The following is a 20,679-nucleotide window of genomic DNA, read 5'->3' on the forward strand; positions in this document are numbered from 1 at the left end:
TCTCGAATCAGGCTGAATGTATTACTTATATGAAGTTTGAAATTCTAACACTCTGCTTCTAAATTTTATACGTCGATTTTTCAAATCTATGAACGTTGTTGCAATTTTGTCATCGGTATCATATTAAAGCTGTAAAGGAGTTTTTTGCGAAAACTGCATTTTTTTTATAAAGTTACACATTCGTTGATTAAGCTCTATAGAACAAAATTTATGCATTAATATTATGGAATTGAGTAATTGATTCATTATGTAACATTATGTAACGTCGTAATCTTTAAAATTCTCCATGACTTAAAAACTAAAAAAAAAAGTAAAATACACTTTAAAGTCTTCAAAGTTTTGATGCAATAGTAATGGTAATAATCTGTCTAAAACTGTTACAGTTTTTTATTGATAAGCAGTTCAATTTTTGCTGTTTTTTGCATTTTTATTTTTCTGATAATGAGTTTAATGGAGTAGAATTTAAACTGCCATATTAAAATACAATAATTCCTGCGTTATTCACAAAGCATGAACCTAATAAAAGTTATAACAGAATTAATTATATGTAGCGCGGTAGCTTTGAAAACATGTTGCTTCATATGGTATTATATGTTCTATATTTGAACTATTCTCTGAAACCATTGTATAGGAGAAAGGCAACCGAATTTTTTTAATCATTTAAAAATGTTAAATTCTTCTCAAAGGCAAATATGTTAAAAATACAAATTTGTATAATTATTAACTTCCCGAAGAAGTTTGTTTCAAAAAATCCAATTCGCTAATTTTATGTTTTGTCGACGTTCCAAGCCATTCTGAATCGAATGAGATCACATTTGGAAAAAGTATGTGTGTGTGTGTGAACAGATTTTTTACCGTAAATCGACGGGCCGTTTTCTTGTAAAAAAGTGTTAAACTAAATTTTTTCGACGATTTTTATGATTTTTTTTGGCGGTAGATAGATAATTATAGATCATACTAAAATATTACGGCCCTACGACAATTCTTTTAACTTTAAAAATTCGTCAAAGTTTGCAAAAATTAGTACTAATTTTACGATAGGTGTCGTCGTACTAATTTTAGATACGTATCGTTTTTTGGCATTTATCAAAATCAGACTTTTGATCGACGTTTTCTCAAAAACGTCTGAGGACTATCGTTTGTCAGTTTTGTGCGACGATCTGCCGAGCCGTTTCTTTGTAATTTGAAAAAAGTGCTAAACTTTTCGTCCACATTTAAGCTCAAACTACCGAATCGATTTTAAAAAATCAAAAACTGTTCGAAAGATATTAGTTGGGAATGATACTGATTAGTTTTAGGTGAAAATATACCAAGACGTTCTCTTGTAATTAACTGTTGTAAAAAGTATTTAAATCGTTTTTTATGGAACTTTTTTTGGCAATATATATTATATTCCTATAGAACTTACTGAAATATTAGGGCATTACGATAAGTAGTTTAATTTTAAGAGTTTATCAAAGTTTGAAAAAATGAGTAAAAATGGACGGCTAACTTAGTAAATCGGTTTTAATGAACATACTAAACCATTAAAGTCCTGCGGCAACTGGTTCAATTATAAAAATTATTGATTTTTGAAAATTTGCTTTTAGAAAATACTCCGAGTAAGAAACGTTTTTGTTCGTTTTCAATTATGTCATCACTCATAAATTAATTTATTTTTGAGTGATAAGTCGATTATTTACACATATAGGGAAGTTCATGTAACTTGCCCCAAGGGATCGTTCAAGTATTACGTAAGCATATTCATTACAATTATTTACCCCCCCATCCTCCTTGTCAGCAAAAGTAAGCAAAGCTCTTACCCCCTACCCCCATGCTTACGTAAACATTTTGCAATTAACGTAAAAAAATAAAAATACTACTTATGACGTAATCATCATCCAGACTCCCCTGCCCCCCATGTCAACCCAAAATAAGCAACTCAATAACCACCCGCCCCCCTATAGTGCTTACGTAATACTTGAACGGCCCCCAAGGCAAAATACTAATACCAACTAGTTATTGTATGATACATCAAGACTCAGTTCATCAGTTGATGAATATTGATAAAGTCAAAATCTTTGAATTATACTTGATGTATCATACTTGGTATGGAATACTAATACGGAAAAGCTCTATAACGCAGGTCTAAAAAAGTACTATGACAATAATTACATTTTCTTCCGATAATTAAGTATTTGCCACGAATTTGAAGGGGGAGATCAATCTTGGATTTCAATTTTTCATCAAATCAAAATATATTATGTACAGTATACGAATTTTTGCACAACTTTCATTTTCCAATTAAAAATGTATATTTGAAAAATGTATTTTGTGCTTTTTTCTTTGCTGAAACTAATCATGTCCATTATTTCTACAGAGAAGAAGTTCGGGAGCATAGTGTTCGATGGGGTACCAGTTTCCAATTCGTCTGCAAAATGTCAGCGCCCGCGTCAACTGGTGTCCTTGATCCTTGTGTTCTACGGGTCTCAGTTCGAAAAGAATTGAAAGGAGGAAGGAGCTACAGGAAGCTCGGCTTCTGTGATCTCAATTTGGCAGAGTTTGCCGCTGCCGGCGTCGCCACCGCAAGGAGGTGTCTGCTGGAAGGATATGACCAAAGGCATAGGCAAGATAATAGCATGTTAAGGGTCGCCATCAAGATGTCGATGCTCAGTGGCGATATTTTATTCAAAGTGTAAGTTGGTTAGAATTTTAATTATTATCTCGTTTCAAATTGCATTATATTTATCAATCTAAAATTAATATGAAATATATACCAACTGTTAATCAGATAATAGGGGAGACTAGATGCGGTTGTGCCCCTTTTTTGATTAGCAATAATTTTATTAATATACATGTGAGAAACGTAAATTAAATAATAAATTGAACATTCGTCTAGTGGCGATATAAGAATTTCAATTGTAAGATGTATGTAAAAAAATGATTAAAATGTATAAGGTATTAGAATGTATAGAAATTGAATTAGAATTGAAATTACAAATGAAATAGTAGAAAGAAGTAAGAAGATAAAAAAGGGAAGAATGAATATAACTTGAGCTATGTAGAAGAAATAGGATTTATTTGAAGAAGATAAGTTGATAGATAGTATAAGCAGAATAGAATCTATATATAGATTGAATATGATATAAAATTAGTATAGAATGTAAATAAATGTTGTAGGTGGCTAAATGCTCAGAGTAAGCGAAGCCAAATAAACAAAAAAAAACATTCGTCTACGAGCAAATATTGAAATATTTTTCTTAAATGCCATGGAGTTGTCATAAAAACAAATCATACAAGAAAACTCTTAAATTGCGAGCGTCACAACCGTCCACACCTGAGGGACGGTTATTCGTTGAATATAAATAATTTATGATCAATAAAAATTGATTAATAATCAATAACAATTGTTTTGAATATTTCTAAATAGATTAAATTTTATCATTCGTATTTTATAGACTATAGATTTTGCATATAAAATACTAATGATAAGCTTCATTTCTATTTTTTACACAATAGCTCCGTATTTTTGAAAGGGCTGAATCTTTGCCAAAAACTAATCAGCACATTTCCTCATCAATAGAAATCGAATGTTTTTTGAATCATTCAAATCGGTTGACAGTGCTCTTGAAATCATGGTCGAAAAATTGTATCCGAACGTGCATACATACATCCGTGCCAAAAAATTTAAGCCGATTTTTATGGAACTTTTTTTGGCTATATATCATGGTCTTATAGAACTTACTGAAATATTATGATCTTACGACAAGTAGTTTAATTTTAAAAATTTATCAAAGTTTGAGAAAATTGGTATTTTTTTGACGTTTGTTGAAATTAAAATTAGACGATTTACTTGGTATAACATTAGAGTACTTGGTCTTAATGAACATACTAAATCATTAAAGTCCTACGGAAACTTGTTCAATTATAAAAATTATTGATTTTTGAAAATTTGCTTTTAGAAAATACTCCGAATTAATTTGATCGTTCGTTCTCAATTGTGTACTCATAAATTAATTTATTTTTTTATTGATTAAGTCGATTATTTACACATATCGAAAAGTTCATATAACTTGCCTCAAGGCAAAATACCAATACCAAATACTTTTTTTTATTGCTTTTTGAATCAGATATTTAATACGTAGTTGGTTGATTAAAATTTTGGAGTAATTATTGTATTCAAAAGCGGTATTATATATACGAAAAAAATTCTAAAAATAATAAACATCTTCTAATAGTGAATGTGTACGTAAAATGTGTAGAAATAATGGAAAATATTTTTATTGGTATAGGTGTATTCTATTTTTGTATCGTAATTCTTTTTGTATGGTGTTTGATTATTGATGTAAATTTCAGGCCAACGCCTTCATTAAAGCACAGCAGGCCGCCTTCACAAGACGACATAAGTGTTTCCAGTGAATTAGAATCCAGGGCGCGCGACGATTGTAGCAACGCTTCCGGATCATCCGGATTCGGGTCTTTGCCAAAGAAAAGGCCGGCGCTACTCGGATCAGGTGAGATAATTCAATTGGGTTTTGTTTGCATATTCAACACTCTCAGCTATTAATATTAAGTGTATTTTAATCACTAATTGTCATATACAGGGTGTGCCAGAACTCAACGTCAATCCGAAATGGAGTGATGGTATTAATCGTAACTGTCAAAAACTTTACAAAAAAAAATTCACGTTTGAAATTATCTGCTTTTAAGTGCAACTTTTTCGTATTTTATAATGCGTAAATTGACCGGTCTATAAAACACTTGTGATAATTTTATACTAGTAAAAAAATAGTTAAAAAAGCCGAAAAAGTTTCATAAATTCTGACCCACTTAAATGTTTTTCTTTTGTATAAGCTTTCGGTAGTTTTCTAATTTTACTGTTAATTTGTGATTGATATTAAGTGAATATGTTTTCTATGACTGAGCAGATACTGACGTCACTTGCTAAAATTATCTCAAATAAGTAAAATTAATAAAATAATCAATAATCTTGTACCACTTTAGTTTAGTTTAGTTAATTTGGAATAGGGTTTGTCGGTTTTCAAAAACCGGTTTTAAAAACCGGTTTTTTGGCGAAAATTATGGAATTCGAAAACCGGTTTTATAGTGAAAAAAATTGGTTTTTACTGTATAAATGAAAAATGACAAATATAGCCAAATATAAAAGATAGATGAAAGCGTTTTGATTCTTGAAATATTATTAGATATTAACAAGTATGTATCAATATGTATCTACTATTTTTTTATTTTTTTTATTTAATGAATTTTTTTTAATTTAAAAATGTATTGTATTTATTTATTCGAAAACTTTCCTTTCACTATCATAAAAATATTTTCATTCTTATATATGAAAATGTTGCATGAATAACGAATAATTATTTTCAAAGTTATTGAATCAAGATAAACTGTTATTTTTTAGTTCTACTAATTAAAATTAAAATAATTTTGTTTACTATTTATAAAATTGAACAATAAATAAATTCAGTTAAATACTATTCTAAATTGCATTTTGCGTATAAATTACAGAATATTCGAGCAAAAATTTATTTTCTATATTAAATTCGAAAACCGGTTAAAACCGTTTTTTTTTTTTAAATTTGAAAACCGGTTTTCTGAAATGCCGGTTTTTGTATAAACCCTAGTTTGGAACAAAAGTCAGATAGAGAATACCATTTTTATTATAATAAATATACAAATCTATCTGCATTAAAACATATCGCGTGCGAGTTTGCTATCTATTTGTACTTGTTTATTTAGGGAAATATTTGTCCTTATAGTTGCATTAAGAATTTATTAAACTAACCGATAAATAAACCTAATGTCATCTTACTATATTATAGTGAATTTATTCATTAAAATAAAAATGTATATAAAATGTATTCAAATTATATTCCATTACAAATGCCGACTTGATCATCACCTTCTGTTTTTTAACTTCCCGTAGGGTAAGTTATAGTAATCGCAAAAAAATCGAAAATGAAAATTTTTATATATCTTTACGTTTCAAAGGTTTCTGAACATTTTGGCATACCTTAGAAAAAATGGATGTATGTGTGTATGTGTGTGTGTGTGTATGTATGTATGTATGTACGTGTGTGTATGTATGTGCGGAAAAAACATTCGATTCGTATTGATAAGTAGACGTGCTGATTACTTTTTGGCGAAGGCAGGTCCAGCCGTTCCAAAGATACGGGGCAAAAAGTGCCGAAAACGGTAACTCAGTTTTTAAGAGAACGGAGCGTCCGATTTTAATAATTCAAAAAACATTTGACTTGTATTGACAAGATGAAGAATTGATCAAATTTTCATGAGGGCAGGTCTGGCGGTTTCGGAGATCTAACGAAAAAAGTAAAAAAAATGCCATTTGGCGGTCAGAAATGATCATTAGACATATGCACATCAAATTATCAGATATTTTATAGAGATTTTAACAATAAGTATAACTTTTGTTTGCATTCCTATGGGTTCCGTACCAATATTTATTCGTTAGACGGCGACGCGGCTCTTACGCGCTTTGACATTTTGTCTCTATGCAGTTAAAGCAGTACGATTGTTTTGAAAAAAGATCTTCCAAAATATGCCAAAATAAAGAAAACATTATTTTTTCCAAAAAAAATTAAAAAAAAAAAAAAGAAATTAGATTTTTTTTTGAAAAAAAATGAAAATTTTTTGTTTAATTTATAGTTTCTCAAAAATCTTATTTTTTTGAAGTAAATTTGTTTTAAAAATGTCAATCGTTTTTAAAAAAATAATAATTTTTGGTACGGGAAGTTCCAGCAATTTGTCTTAAGGCACGATGCCTTAATTGCCTTAAGACAGAATTCCACTTACAGCTAGTTACAGGTTTCGATTCTGATAACATGTATAAAATGTCTGCGTTTTCTTTGTTCTTTGATTTAGTAAATTTAATCATTAAAACGTTTTATTTTTATTCAGTAAATTTATTTATTAAAACGTATAAATATATAAAACATATCCAAATTATAGATGAGCCATATTATAGGTGGTTATAGTGTGTATCGCAAACATATATGCCTAATTTTTTTCAGAACTTTTAAATCACAATCACCACCACTCATCATCCCAACAAGACCACGACGCGATATCGGACGTGACGTTGTCGGATTTAACGTCAAGTTGCTGTGCGTCTGAATCTGATGGTCCTCCTCACCATGCAGCAGGAACAACTTTACTTAGTCAGTCCAATGGTAGTTTGCAGCATCAGCAGCAGCAGCAAAACAACTGTCATGTTCAAAGTCATAGTAGGAATTCATCTAATACCAGCCAATTGTCGAAAGGATCGGGGTGAGTTGATAATAGAAACATTGAATTATCAAAAATTCACGACTTAATGAGCTGCTAATTTTTTATTTTTCAAAAATATTTGGCAACTATTTGGTGAATTTATTTGAAACTATTTTTGTTCTATTAAAAGGGTAGTTGCAAGATAATCTTACATTATAAGACTGCATAATAAAATAAGTTAAGTAGCGGTAACCCTTGACTTATTTTGTTTTCCCGCGGTAAGTGTCTTTAGGTAAAAGAGCAAGCTATTAGTGCCATTAGAGCATTACAGTATTTTATTTGTAACAAATATTTGATAAAAAAATAAACTGATAAAATCACACGCACTATTATTCAAACGTTCGAAATCGCTTGAAATCACAATTAGACACGTTCGGATTTATACTATGGAATAAAAGTTTACGATTTTAAATGGTAATGGCCAATTAACCGATTTACTTCCTGTATTACTATAAGTTATAATTTCAATTCTTAAGCACGTATTTTGGTATGAACAGTTTGAGACGTGCTATCTTTATAATTAATGGTTTTAGTTAATAAAATAATAATCTTTAAATGTAAATAACAGGCTGTGATTTCTCAATGTTATATTAATGTTATAAATGCTATATTAAAGTTTGATTATTGGGGGTGAAATACTGCGCTTAAATTTTTAGTGCATTTTTATTATAATGCTATATTTATATTAACAATCGTGGCAAACATGCTTGAAGAATAATCGGAAGCAATAAGGTAGCCGTTTACATAATTCAAATATATATATTTATTCAAATATGTTACTAGTTTTATATAGACTAATTGTAAGTAAATTTCAATATTTCATAGTTTTAGAAGCTAATCTTTTTTTTTATATAAAATTCTCATGTCGTGTTGTTAAATTCAACATAATTGATATTAAAGTTTGAATGCTATAGCATTCATGTCTGCGAACGTGTTAAGATTTTTTTAATTTTTTGGACACTTTTAATTTATTTTTTATAGTTCATACATACAGGCCTAATTTTTCACCTTCTTATTACAAGCCCCTATTTCACAATAGTCCATTTTAGTAATTGAATAATTTTTCATCCCTCTTTTAATCAATGAATGTTTTTCACCGAATTTCGATTAAGATTTTCTTGAACTAAAAACGTTAAATTTAACTTTAAAAATCTTATTTAATATTATAAGTCAAGGTTTGTCCATCTCTAACTATTTTTTTTTCAAATTATAGGGCTAATTTTCTTTATTGTAAATTTGTATAATGTTGAATTGAAAAATATAGACAACTCTAAATCTTCACCCTCCAACCACAAACTTCTATTTCATAAAGAAGATTTCAGTGATCGAATCATTTTTCTCCCTGCTTTTAGACAATGGAGGTTTTTCAATGAATTTTATTAAGAATTTCTTGAACTCATAGGAAAGCTTAATTAAACAAAACAAGCCATAGCAGTTTATTCGAAATATTTTTTCTTTTCAAATATAGATATTTGACAATTTTTATACTTATATTGTTTGTTCCAGGTATAGTAGTTTTTCACAAAGCCAACACAGCCGACAAAGCAGTGAAGGCGATTCAGGACACACCAGGTATTTATTATTATTTTTGATAAACAATTGTTTAAAATATAATATATATATAATAATCAACTAACTGATGACAAATATAAAACTTAAAAAATAAATCTACCGGAATTCTCTACGTCCTCAACGACATTTTATACATATAAAACATATCCGAAACTTACAACAAATATAAACGAGATATTTGTATATACTTTGGGGGCTTCATATGTTATGGTGAATAACATAATTCAGAAATCGGTGAATGATTTGGTATGCTTGTGGATTTGTACTACAGATTTATTTCTTTACTTTCTATTTTTAGTTAAAGGTATATTTTCCAAATGCTTAGGTTTTGGTATAATACGAATTTTGACTACATTTTGTTAAAATATATTTCAATTGAAAATTATGTGTGTTTTAAAGATACAAATATAATTTAATCTCTTTAGTTTAGAGTGCATAGTGAAATATAGTTTATCATTAGCACTAAAATCACAATGATATATTCAATATAATCGATTTTTTATTTATCTCATATAAAGTATGTTAAATAATTATTTACACATTCATCCATGTAAATGTGCAGAAAACAGAATCGAACGAAATTATTGATTGGTACCTTTTTCATTCGTAGATAGAATTTTTCATTAGTTGCAAAAGTTTGAAATGAATACATTTAAAATAAATAAACAAAATAATTTATAAGTGATAAATTTATTCGCAAGCGTTAAGTGCTTAGCAGTTTTGGCGCATGAAGCGTTATAAATGTAGCATATTGATGTTTTGCACCTGTGTTTTCTCTTAAAACTGTCACTATATTTTTTTCTGAATGCAGCATACTAGAGTAATATTGATATTATTTGTTTGAAATTAAGTTAATTCAAATTATTGCAAAACGGCATGTTTGTATTGTAAATGTTAGTTATTAATTTTTTGTTTACAACTTCTTTTTACAAAAATATTTATTTTTATGAAGGGATTTAAAAATAGCGAAAATATCATCCAATTATTTAAGGTCCAAGTTTCCAGCGGCTGTGCCGCTTGTGAAATCTTCGCAGAATAAAATCTACGGAATACCATTTCCAACAACAAACAATCCAAATAACTATCACACGCGCCCTTCCGCGCTAAACAATAGTGTTTGTTCAAATACAAGCGACGTGACTATCTACGGAACTCCTAACGCATCGGTTCAAAGTGAAGATTTAGACACATCATCCAACGATGAGGTGTTTGCGACCCCTGAAATTCGAGATCCAGGTGATCAAGATTCAAAAGTTGACGGTTATGGTTTTGATAGCTACAGGCCAATAGGACCGAGACAAAGTTCAATGAGCTCGATTCCTGACAGAGTGTACAAATTAAACGGCCATCCTTTCCTAACTCCTTTGGCTAGTAGGAAAACTGTCAGTGTAAAGTTAGGAGAAAATAGAAGCACAGCATTTTCAAGAGATATTCTGGACGGCGAAGAAATCTTCAAAGCTCCCGAAGTACCTCCGCCTCAGAGAAGTAGTAAAGCTAGGCGGTCAGTGAGGCATGAACCTCTTATGCCCAGACCTGTGGATCAGCAAAGGGCAAATTCTATGGTTTCGCTCCAACCGGGGCATGTACACAGGTATATTAACGACAAAAATGGATTGAGAATTCGAAACATTAGTACTGAAAAAAATGTTTGTGCATCTTACAAAAAGCGGTGGATTTTCTGCTTGGATTGTGTATTTGGGGGTTAATAGTAACTGCTCGTTATTGTATTTTGGTGTTTTGCATTGATATTTGGCTTTCGCACGTGCTTCGCTTTATTATATAAAACAATTTTAACAATGACTATACTCAAAACATCAAATTTCAAAATCCTTAAGATATTGATAAATCTAAATTGATACAGTTTCATATGCTTTATATAAATTTGATTTATATTTGAATCAGCAAGGAAATATATATGCTCCCGATATTCATATGAATTTAGATTGAATATTTCTTTGAGTTTCATAGTCTAGATTCCGAATCATATACTGTTGCCACCGTCTAGTCTATGATTTTGTAAATTTGATGGTTATCAGTATAGTCGTTTTGGAGAATCACCAAAAATAATTTTGCATTATTTAGTGAGTTATTTATATCAGGATCTTATTAGGTTTTATGAATATGAGTCTGAACGTAGGGAATTTTTGTATTGAGTAAATGAAATTTAATTAAAATTTCTAATTCAACGATGTCAATAATTTTATCGTATCTTAATCAAATATAAAAAATTGACTTATATTTAACAAAACGGGTTTCTATGAGTTGAGTATTTATTTTTTGGAATAATTCATGATATTTTGTTGTATTTTTAATAATTTTTTTGTTTATGATTTGTGTCTTTCTCGATCTTTCTTTAAATCTTGAATGTAAAAATTAATAAAATAATAAATGGTGTTACTAGAAATGGGTGTTGCTAGAATTGCAGAAAGAAATAAAATTTTAAAACTCATATACAATCGTCGAAAACGTTTCATTATTCACAAGTGTAGCAAATGACCAAACGAACTAAAAATAATAGAAAAATTGCCGTTTTCTTCTCGCTACTGTATTACTTTTGAGAATATATTTTGTTTGTATAGTGTAGATTGTTGAACATTCTAAAATTGGCACAATGGCCAAATAATCTGAATTTAGGGTAATTCTCGAATATAGTTATACGTAGTATTTTATTTCGTAAGAGCTCATAATTTTTATACCTATTGTTAGTAAGTAATAATTATCTGTAGTTATAATTCACTGTATTATTTATAACGATCTAAAGATATAATCTATCAGTTTTTCATAGTTTGTAAGTTCATAATATCAAAATATAGAACTCAATATTTGGTCGTAGTGCTATGCTAAATATCTAGATGTCAGTTAACTTATTCTCATGACATTTCTGAGGGTATTTGAATTGGCTTTGGTGTCCATTAATCTGACACTGACATTCAGAAATGCGGTATTCACACTGCGATTTGAAGGGGTTGAAAATGTTATCTGAGGAGTATTTGCATAACTTTAGAATCGATTTTAGTCAAAATTGAGTAGTTTAAAATGTATTTATCATATTGTACTTTTTAAGTTTTTGTCAATTTGTTATTTTATCATAAGCTATATATATATTTATTTATATTTCATCGAAACTATATTTAAAGTGATTGGAAAAAATTTACAAAATGGTATATGGACAAATTGATACAGTGGCATCATTTCAAAACTGGTTGGTTTTACAAACGTTTCCGTAATAGTGTAAGATGTTGAGCATTATTGTCACAGTGTTGTCGAAGTAATTAGTTTGAAAGTGTTTCGCGCTAAAAGTTTATTTTGGGGGTGGTTTTTTCATATTTTTTGAGGCCGTACGTATTGTTATTTGTAATTATTTCTGTTAAGATCTATAAACTTCTGATAGTGAATTTGGTCAATTTTATTGCAATAATCAGGTGTTTTATAAAAATTCAATGATTTATTCATTTTTGTTCACCCTCTGACATACTTATACAATCTACAAAAAGACATAGTACTATTTTGTAACCACTACAACTACAATAAAGTCACTTTATTTGTAACCACTACAGTCTTTAAAGCAGTTTCATTCGACGCCAAGAAGAAAGTTGAAATCTGTCAAAGATAATTGCATTTTAACTTCTGCTCTAAACTACTTCTTAAAACAAACCAAAGGATCCACTGGTTAAAAGAAGAGACTTGCATTTATTGCAAAGACCTATTTTCACGTCCTAAGCCCAAAAGGATTCATGTTAAAATACGTTATTTTAGATCCTACTTATTTAAAATACCTTATTGTTACTGGTAGTCAATGAAACCCAAATATGAGTAAAAACGATTGAGACTGGTTATAATATTATTAAATAAATAGATATTATTAAAAATAAAAACCATATCATTTTGCCTATATTTTTTCTACATTTAGTATGTGAAATTCTCATAAATATGAAGAAAAGTTTTTAATTTTTATTCGTTTCGTTTCTATTGGAACAAGTAAACAATAACTAAATAACACTTATATTATTGTTAAGCGAAATAATTTTACGATTCTTCATTCTTGAATGACGCTTGAAAACTTTTGTTGTCATTTTACTTTTATTAACACTGCACCAATATTTGCAGCTTATAGAAAATGTCGCACATATAGATAGATGATTAGTAGGTTTTTAAGCTTTCAACAAATAAATCTATTCTAACATTTTAAACTATCCACTTGCCTACTTTTGATTCATATATCATTAACTAACAAAATTCAAGAAGTTTGTATAACTCAATAACATTTTCTTTCACATATTTTTTGCTTTCTTGCGTTTACTTTAGATTATATTTTTGTGATTTTATTTGTTTTATTTTTGTTTGAGTTTCATTTCGTTTGAGTGTTTGCGAGCTTTTGTATTACATTCGAACATATTATTGAAGTGATTCAATCAATAAATGGGGAAAGAGTTGTTTGTCAGGATCCGTGTCGCCTGTTGTACTATAAATATATTATGCATTGTCACATATGTGAGTCTGAGTGAGTAAATACGTAACGAAAAGGGTTTGAAACGAGTTTGCACCTTTTTTTAAGGAGCTCTTTAACCAAAATGCTTCTGGCAACGCAAATTTATTTGCAAATTTATTCATGCGTTTCATTCTGTGTGTTGTAAATGGACTGTAAATGTAGGTAGGGACATTTGTGTGCAACGTTAAACTTGACATGTTTGTCTTGAATTCTAAAACGCTTTAAGGTCGAAAAATATATAGTCGTTTTGGGACATATGACCTTTTGCCGTCGTGTTTTTATTTGAATTTTAATATGTAAGTATTAATGGAAATTATTGTCGCACGAAAAATGCGTCTTTGTGCTTTTATGATACAAGAAATCACTCTCTACTATAAGAAGATATATTACTATAACTATATTATATAACTTTTTATTATGGAATTGAGAGAATGGGTACATTGGCAATTTTAATAACCACTTACGAATAATTATTATTGAGTAAAATTATTATTTGATATAACATATATATATATATATATATATATATATATATATATATATATATATATATTATATATATATAATATAATATATATATATATATATATATATATATATATATTTAAAGATATATATATATATATATATATATATATATTTAAAGATATATATATTATATATATATATATATATATATATATATATATATATATCTTTAAAAGCTTACACGCGCGAAAGTGTAAACATTAAAAAATATAAATAAAATAGTAAATTAAGTTAAAAAAGCAATTTTACAAAGATAATTGAATAAATAGTTATTATCTCTGCTGATGAATATTTTTGACGAAATACCAGATCTAGGTTATACACAGTGTTATCTCTATAACAATGTACTCATGAAGAAATTTATATTTTGCAGTGGTTGAACAGTAGCTATTATTTCGTAAAATTCCTTTAAAATTAAAAATAAAACATTGGATCTGTCTGCCCCTTGGCCGTCCAAGTTTATCATGTCTATTGGGTAAAAAGAATTAAGTGGCAAATTTTTGAAAAACGGCAGAAATAACACATTTGAACGATGATGAATTTTACTGAAGAAAGTCAGATAGTTGTTTGATGTGTTATTTGTTCTGATGTACTTGGTTTGGTTTTCACAGTATAATTGCTCAAAGTCAAACTGGACTTTTGTGTCCCGCCATGTTGTAAAAAACTTAAAGGGAAGACTAAAATGAAATATTTTTAAATTTAAAAAATGTATTTGTTTCATTTCAATTAGGAAAATTGTATGTTTATGAATATAAAAACTTCATACTTATAACATCTACTTGATACATGGAACATTCCTGACTCTATGAAGCATTAATTTTTATAAAAAAAATAAATAACTTTTTCTATTAGAATAACTTATTCTATTAGAACAGTGGTTCCCAACCTAACTCAAGATTATTCAAAGTTTTATGCGATGTAATTGGAGCTACATTAAATGCTCTTTTGTACCATACAGACAGGGTCGGTCCTAGGGTCTTTAGCGCCCGCATGTAACTTTTTTTTGAACAGTTTATCATTAACATTATGTAAATATTTACAAATTTTTTAACAATTAATTTTTAATTATTCTGAATTTAGTATACAAAAAATTAGATATAATCTAAAAGCGTATAACATACATTGATTTTAAATTTATTTAGTAAATCGAGGAATTTGCAAACATTTGCAACAAAAACAAAAGTTACAATTCAATTTTTTGGAATAAACATGTCATTTTCTAAGCATGACTCCCCATTTTTTATTTTCCTGATTATAATTTGTTTAAACTAAATCAGCTTGCAATTTTTTGTCAATAATGCCCAATAATTAATTTAATATTTCGCAGGTTTGCGCTTATGGGATTGAACACTAGATAATTTTCTTTTCGATTTCACGGTAACTTCAAACAAAGAAAAATTTGAATAAGCAGATTAAGCAATAAACAGTGTTGTTATTTACTAATTTGCAGAGTTATTAATCGGTTATTTGTTTCTACTGATATCACATTGCAAAATAAATACGCTTTTTGTGTCTTTAGTTGAGTTACATTGTTTATTATAATTTATTAAATATTCTAGATTTTATATAAATAATAAAAATATTATAACATATTATAAATTTAATTTTCAAAACTCGTTTTGGCGCCCCCTAAGGCGCGCGTACAGACGTACGTTGGTTGTCAAGAGGCATGGTTGTAAGTAGGGTTTACGAATTACGAGAAGAAATTGGATTGTTTCTTGAAAATCACAGAACACAAAAAGAAAAAGAATATATTGCCAAAATTAAAGACTAAACATTTGTTCTATAAATGGAGTTGGATAATAAACATATTTTTGTTCAAATTTGTGTGGTTTTAATTATTTTAAATTAGCTAGGGGTAAACTTAATTCCCATACTTGTTCACAGGGGTAGTGACATTGAAAAGGTTGGGAACCACTGTATTAGAATAACTTATTCTATTAGAATAACTTATTCTCTTTGAGTATGATCAACCTAATCATATATCCTTTATTTTTACTGTATGTTAGACAAGTATGCTTATTCATTACCATTTGTAATCCATTACCATTCACTACTAAACCTAACCCGCATACCCCACAGTCTACCGCATTCGCTTCGCGCCCTCTCGCGTCGCACGCAGGAGGCGACCGCGCGACTCTCGCCCGTTGCGACCAGCCCTTCCGACGAGGCTGGTCCGGACGGGGATCTGCCGCAGCATCAGCAGCTGCACATCGAGCAGTTCCTCGAACTGCCGCAGGCGGCATCGCAGTCGGCATCGCGACGCGCCAGCCCGGGCACCGCGCCCCGTACTCCCCTATCCGGGTACTAAATGCTTTCTAATATGATACTAGTACTCTCTAAGTATGGAAGAAAGAATAACTATGATTGTATTTTGGAGTGATTTTGATTCAAATTGATATTTTGACTTTTGAAATGATAATATAAATCATGATATTTGGAAATAAATATGTAGCTTTAAAATATTTTAGTGCAAATACATATAATATTTTTTTCTAATATATGAAATCTTTCTATCTTTGTCCAACATAGTATATCTTTGGAAATTACTTAGTGTAAAATTAATCTGTGTAAAATTGTTCTACATAAAGTATCACACATTAATTTTTCTATTTCATATTTAGAGAGTGTTGGTATTTTTCATATATCTATGCATTATTATGTCAATAATAATATTTGTTGTATGATTAGTCACAGCATGCCTGTTATTATTACAAAAGTATATATTCGTAAATTGCATATATATTTATTGGTCTTAGATATTACAGTATGATCTGCATGCAAAATTAATATGATATTGTAGACTCTGTGAACGAATTTGACTTTGAATAATAATTGAACTTGATACTTATATAATCAACAAGTAAATATTGTAATAGTACTTAATTCAAAATCAGAGCATTAACAAAAAATTAGATTGAAATGAAACAACAAAATATAAATATTTATGTGCTAATCTGTAATTTCATTGTCATATTTGAATTTTAGTTAACATTTGATCTACGTTTTTAAATACTTATATTATCAGTTCTAGATGTCACATTGTATGTATAGCTTGAACCTACTGTGCATCCGCCCTCTAGTTTATACTTTCTTGCATTGACTTTTATTTAAAATCAGCAAAAACTAGGTTTATTCAAATGTGAAGTGTGTAAATCATAGGGAAAAAAATAAAGTTCTGAATTATTCACAACTAGCTGTAAGTGGAATTCTGTCTTAAGGCAATTAAGGCATCGTGCCTTAAGGCAAATTGCTGGAACTTCCCGTACCAAAAATTATTATTTTTTTAAAAACGATTAACATTTTTGAAAAAAATTTGCTTCGAAAAAATTAGATTTTTGAAAAACTATAAATTTGACAAAAAATTACTTTTTTTTGAAAAAAAAAATTTTTTTTTGATAACGAAATTTTTTTGAAAATAAAAATGTTTTCTTCATTTTGACATATTTTGAAAATTCTGAACTTTTTTCAAAGCAATCGTACTGCTTGAACTGCATGGAGACGAAATGTCAAAACGCGCAAGTGCCGCGCCGCCTAAGCATTGGTATGGAAATCATAGAAATGTAAAAAAAAAAATTATACTTATTGTTGAAATCTTTATAAAATCATCTCCTTATCAATACGAATCGAATGTTTGTGGAATTATTCAAATCGGTTGATCCGTGTTCCCGAAGTCGTCGACGAAAATTTGTATCCGCAAATACATACACACACACACATACATCCATTTTTTCTAAGGTATGCCAAAATGTTCAGAAGGTTTTGAAATGTAAAGATATATAAAAATTTTCATTTTCGATTTTTTTGCGATTACTATAACTTGCCCTACGGGAAGTTAAAAATTTAACTAGAACTTGATGTTTGACTCCAAGAGTTCTTCTAGTGCTTATAGAGCAAGTGAAATCTTTTTCATACGTTTAATAGCCTTAGCAGTTTATTCTACAACATTTCATATCACTGATGAACTTTAACCTAATATTATTAAATATTTGGAATTGGTTTTTAATAATAATTCTTGACAAACTTCTGATGATTCGAGTTAGAAGATGTTTTCCATTACATTCTGCTGTGGCTACTCCAGATTTCTCATCAGCAATGGGGTTGCTTCCATTGATGGGTTTTGTAGTTATTTTTATGAATGGCTCATCATTTGGAAATAGTATTCCCAAAAGTTAAGCACCGATGTTATTGAAAACATAATGTTCTTATTATATCATAATTCCAAGTTATTGCTTCTCATAGTTGCGGTATATTTCATACTTTTGTAGTATATTTCACTCCTGTCTTACTTTAGTCCTTATCTGTACGTGTTTAGGTAATATTCGGACTTGCATCCGAATATCACCTAAAATTAGATCCATGCCGATCGAAAAGTGTTATAATACCTTAATCCATAATTGCCATGGTTTCTCATATATTTCACAAGCAAGGCTTGTGTATAATACTTGCTGGTGTTCGGCACGGTATTGTTTCATGACGATATATTTTTTATAGCAGTTTCATGCATGAACGTAAACCTATAAAAATAATCCATTACATTTGGAGCTTTCATAAACAAACACACGGAAAATCGATTTTGTGAAATATTTCTTTTTTTTTAATAAAATTTTATTACAAGCTGGAACTAATATAATTTGTTAGTTGTTAGATTTCTGGAGTCTGCTTAGGAAATATTAGACTTGATGATTTAATGTTTTTGATAGTTATTTTTATCCGCAGAGTTTGACCTACATACATATATGTTTTTGTATTGACTGGATTCAGCGCCATCCATTTTCTTAATAAAACTTTGCTGTTTTCGGTTTGACTTCTGTTCATTCGGTTTAGATGGAGGAATTTATATTTCTTTTTTGTTATAGGCATAGTCCAAACATTTTATAAAATAAATTTATACATATTTTAAAAAAGTCAATTAATACTTTTTCACCCAGTTAATATGTATAATTTTGGACTATTTTATATAAAACTACATATATGGTTGGTTTTACTAGTATCTCTGTTAATAGTAATGTAATGGCATAAGCAGTGAAGAATATGTCTATTATTAAAATTTATTAACTTCCCGTAGGGTAAGTTATAGTAATCGCAAAAAAATTGAAAATGAAAATTTTTATATATCTTTACGTTTCAGAGGTTTCTGAATATTTTGGGATACCTTAGAAAAAATCGATTTATGTGTGTGTGTGTGTGTGTGCGTAGTATGTATGTGTGTGCGGATACAAATTTTCGTCGACGATTTCGGGAACACGGATGAAGCAATTTGAATAATTTAAAAAACATTTGATCCGTATTGATAAGGAGACGTGCTGATTAGTTTTTGGCGGAGGTAGGTCTAGCCGTTCCGAAGATATGGGGCAAAAAGTGCCAAAAACGGTACCTCAGTTTTTAATAGAACGGAGCGTCCGATTTTAATAATTTTTATAAGGGCAGGTTTAGCGGTTTCGGAGATATAACGAAAAAAGTAAAAAAAAAATGCCATTTGGCGGTCAAAAATGATCATTAGACATATGCACATCAAATTATCAGATATTTTATAGAGACTTTAACAATAAGTATAAATTTTGTTTACATTCCTATGGGTTCCGTACCAATGTTTACCCGTTAGACAGCGACGCGGCGCTTACGCGTTTTATATTTTGTCTCTACGCATTTAAAGCAGTACGATTGCTTTGAAAAAAAGTTCAGATCTTCCAACATATGTCAAAATAAAGAATAAAGATTAAAAAAAAAAAAATTAAATTTTTTTTTTCAATTTTTTTTTTCAAAAAAAAAGTAATTTTTTGTCAAATTTATAGTTTTTCAAAAATCTTATTTTTTCGAAGTAATTTTTTTTCAAAAATGTTAATCGTTTTTAAAAAAAATAGTAATTTTTGGTACGGGAAGTTCCAGCAATTTGCCTTAAGGCACGATGCCCTAATTGCCTTAAGACAGAGTTCCACTTATAGCTAGTTTTACGTTATACCTTAAGAACATATACTATAATAGACTAATTTTATACAATAAACTAATTTGCTGTAATTTTGTATCTATTTTGTATGAATGAGGCTTATAAATAATCAGTCCATTTCGGAGAAGTCATTTTGCAAGAAGTGTGTAAAATTATAAAAATAACAATAAATATAGGTTTCTATTTCAATAGTAACATGTTTGTATCAAAGTATTTTACTGAGTTAGAAAAGAGAATTACGATATGTGTAATTATTTATAAGTTTATTCAATTTATATTTAATATCTCCTGAATATTCTTGTATATATTTTTCAGATATTTATGTAAAGTTTTTGCATATGATATTTTATTTAAATTAATAGGATTTTAAAGCATAGAAAATTCCATACGATATTATTTGCAACATTCTCATAAAATCTTCAAAACATTATTAAAATAATTTTTAATTAAAACAATGAAACTGTTTGAATCGAAAATTCAATCATAATAAGTTGTTAATAAACGGCATCAAATTAAAATGACAGGTTTTATGACGCAAAATTTCTGCTAGCGTTCATTTTTGCCAAAGTAGATAATATTCTAATTCGCGATAATTTTGAATTTATATATATTATTCACATTATTCCATGCATATAAATGACGCCATTATCGTGGCAAATTATGTAATCATTCGCCTCGTTTTAGGGCCATGTACATAGAAACAGGGCTCTTAGAGCTTTTGGAGATTTTTGCAGTGCAGTAGTGGAAATAATAATAATAGTAATTGTGGATTTGCTGAGGAAAGAGGAAAAACCACATTTTTCCAATAGCTTTCTATATTCACAATCTCATAATTTCATGCCTTTCATGTCTAATTCAA

General features: G+C 29.0%; 1 protein-coding gene across 2 annotated transcripts in view; it reads left to right on the top strand.

Annotated features, from left to right (window-relative positions):
* LOC113372489 (protein FAM102A) overlaps positions 1-20,679 on the top strand; it is a 211,597-nt gene that overhangs the window by 164,865 nt on the left and 26,053 nt on the right. Inside the window, exons 2-6 of one of the 2 annotated variants that reach the window (XM_026612825.1) lie at positions 2,360-2,674; positions 4,336-4,493; positions 7,029-7,284; positions 8,791-8,856; positions 15,956-16,177. In XM_026612825.1, the coding sequence (XP_026468610.1) occupies positions 2,360-2,674; positions 4,336-4,493; positions 7,029-7,284; positions 8,791-8,856; positions 15,956-16,177 (1,017 nt within the window). The remainder of the gene's footprint in view (positions 1-2,359; positions 2,675-4,335; positions 4,494-7,028; positions 7,285-8,790; positions 8,857-15,955; positions 16,178-20,679) is intronic. The other variant, XM_026612826.1, reaches the window with a different exon arrangement.

This window comes from Ctenocephalides felis, unplaced genomic scaffold (assembly GCF_003426905.1).
Source record: "Ctenocephalides felis isolate EL2017-DRISC unplaced genomic scaffold, ASM342690v1 CF-g0.4_SCAFFOLD_01604, whole genome shotgun sequence".
Lineage (NCBI taxonomy): Eukaryota > Metazoa > Arthropoda > Insecta > Siphonaptera > Pulicidae > Ctenocephalides > Ctenocephalides felis.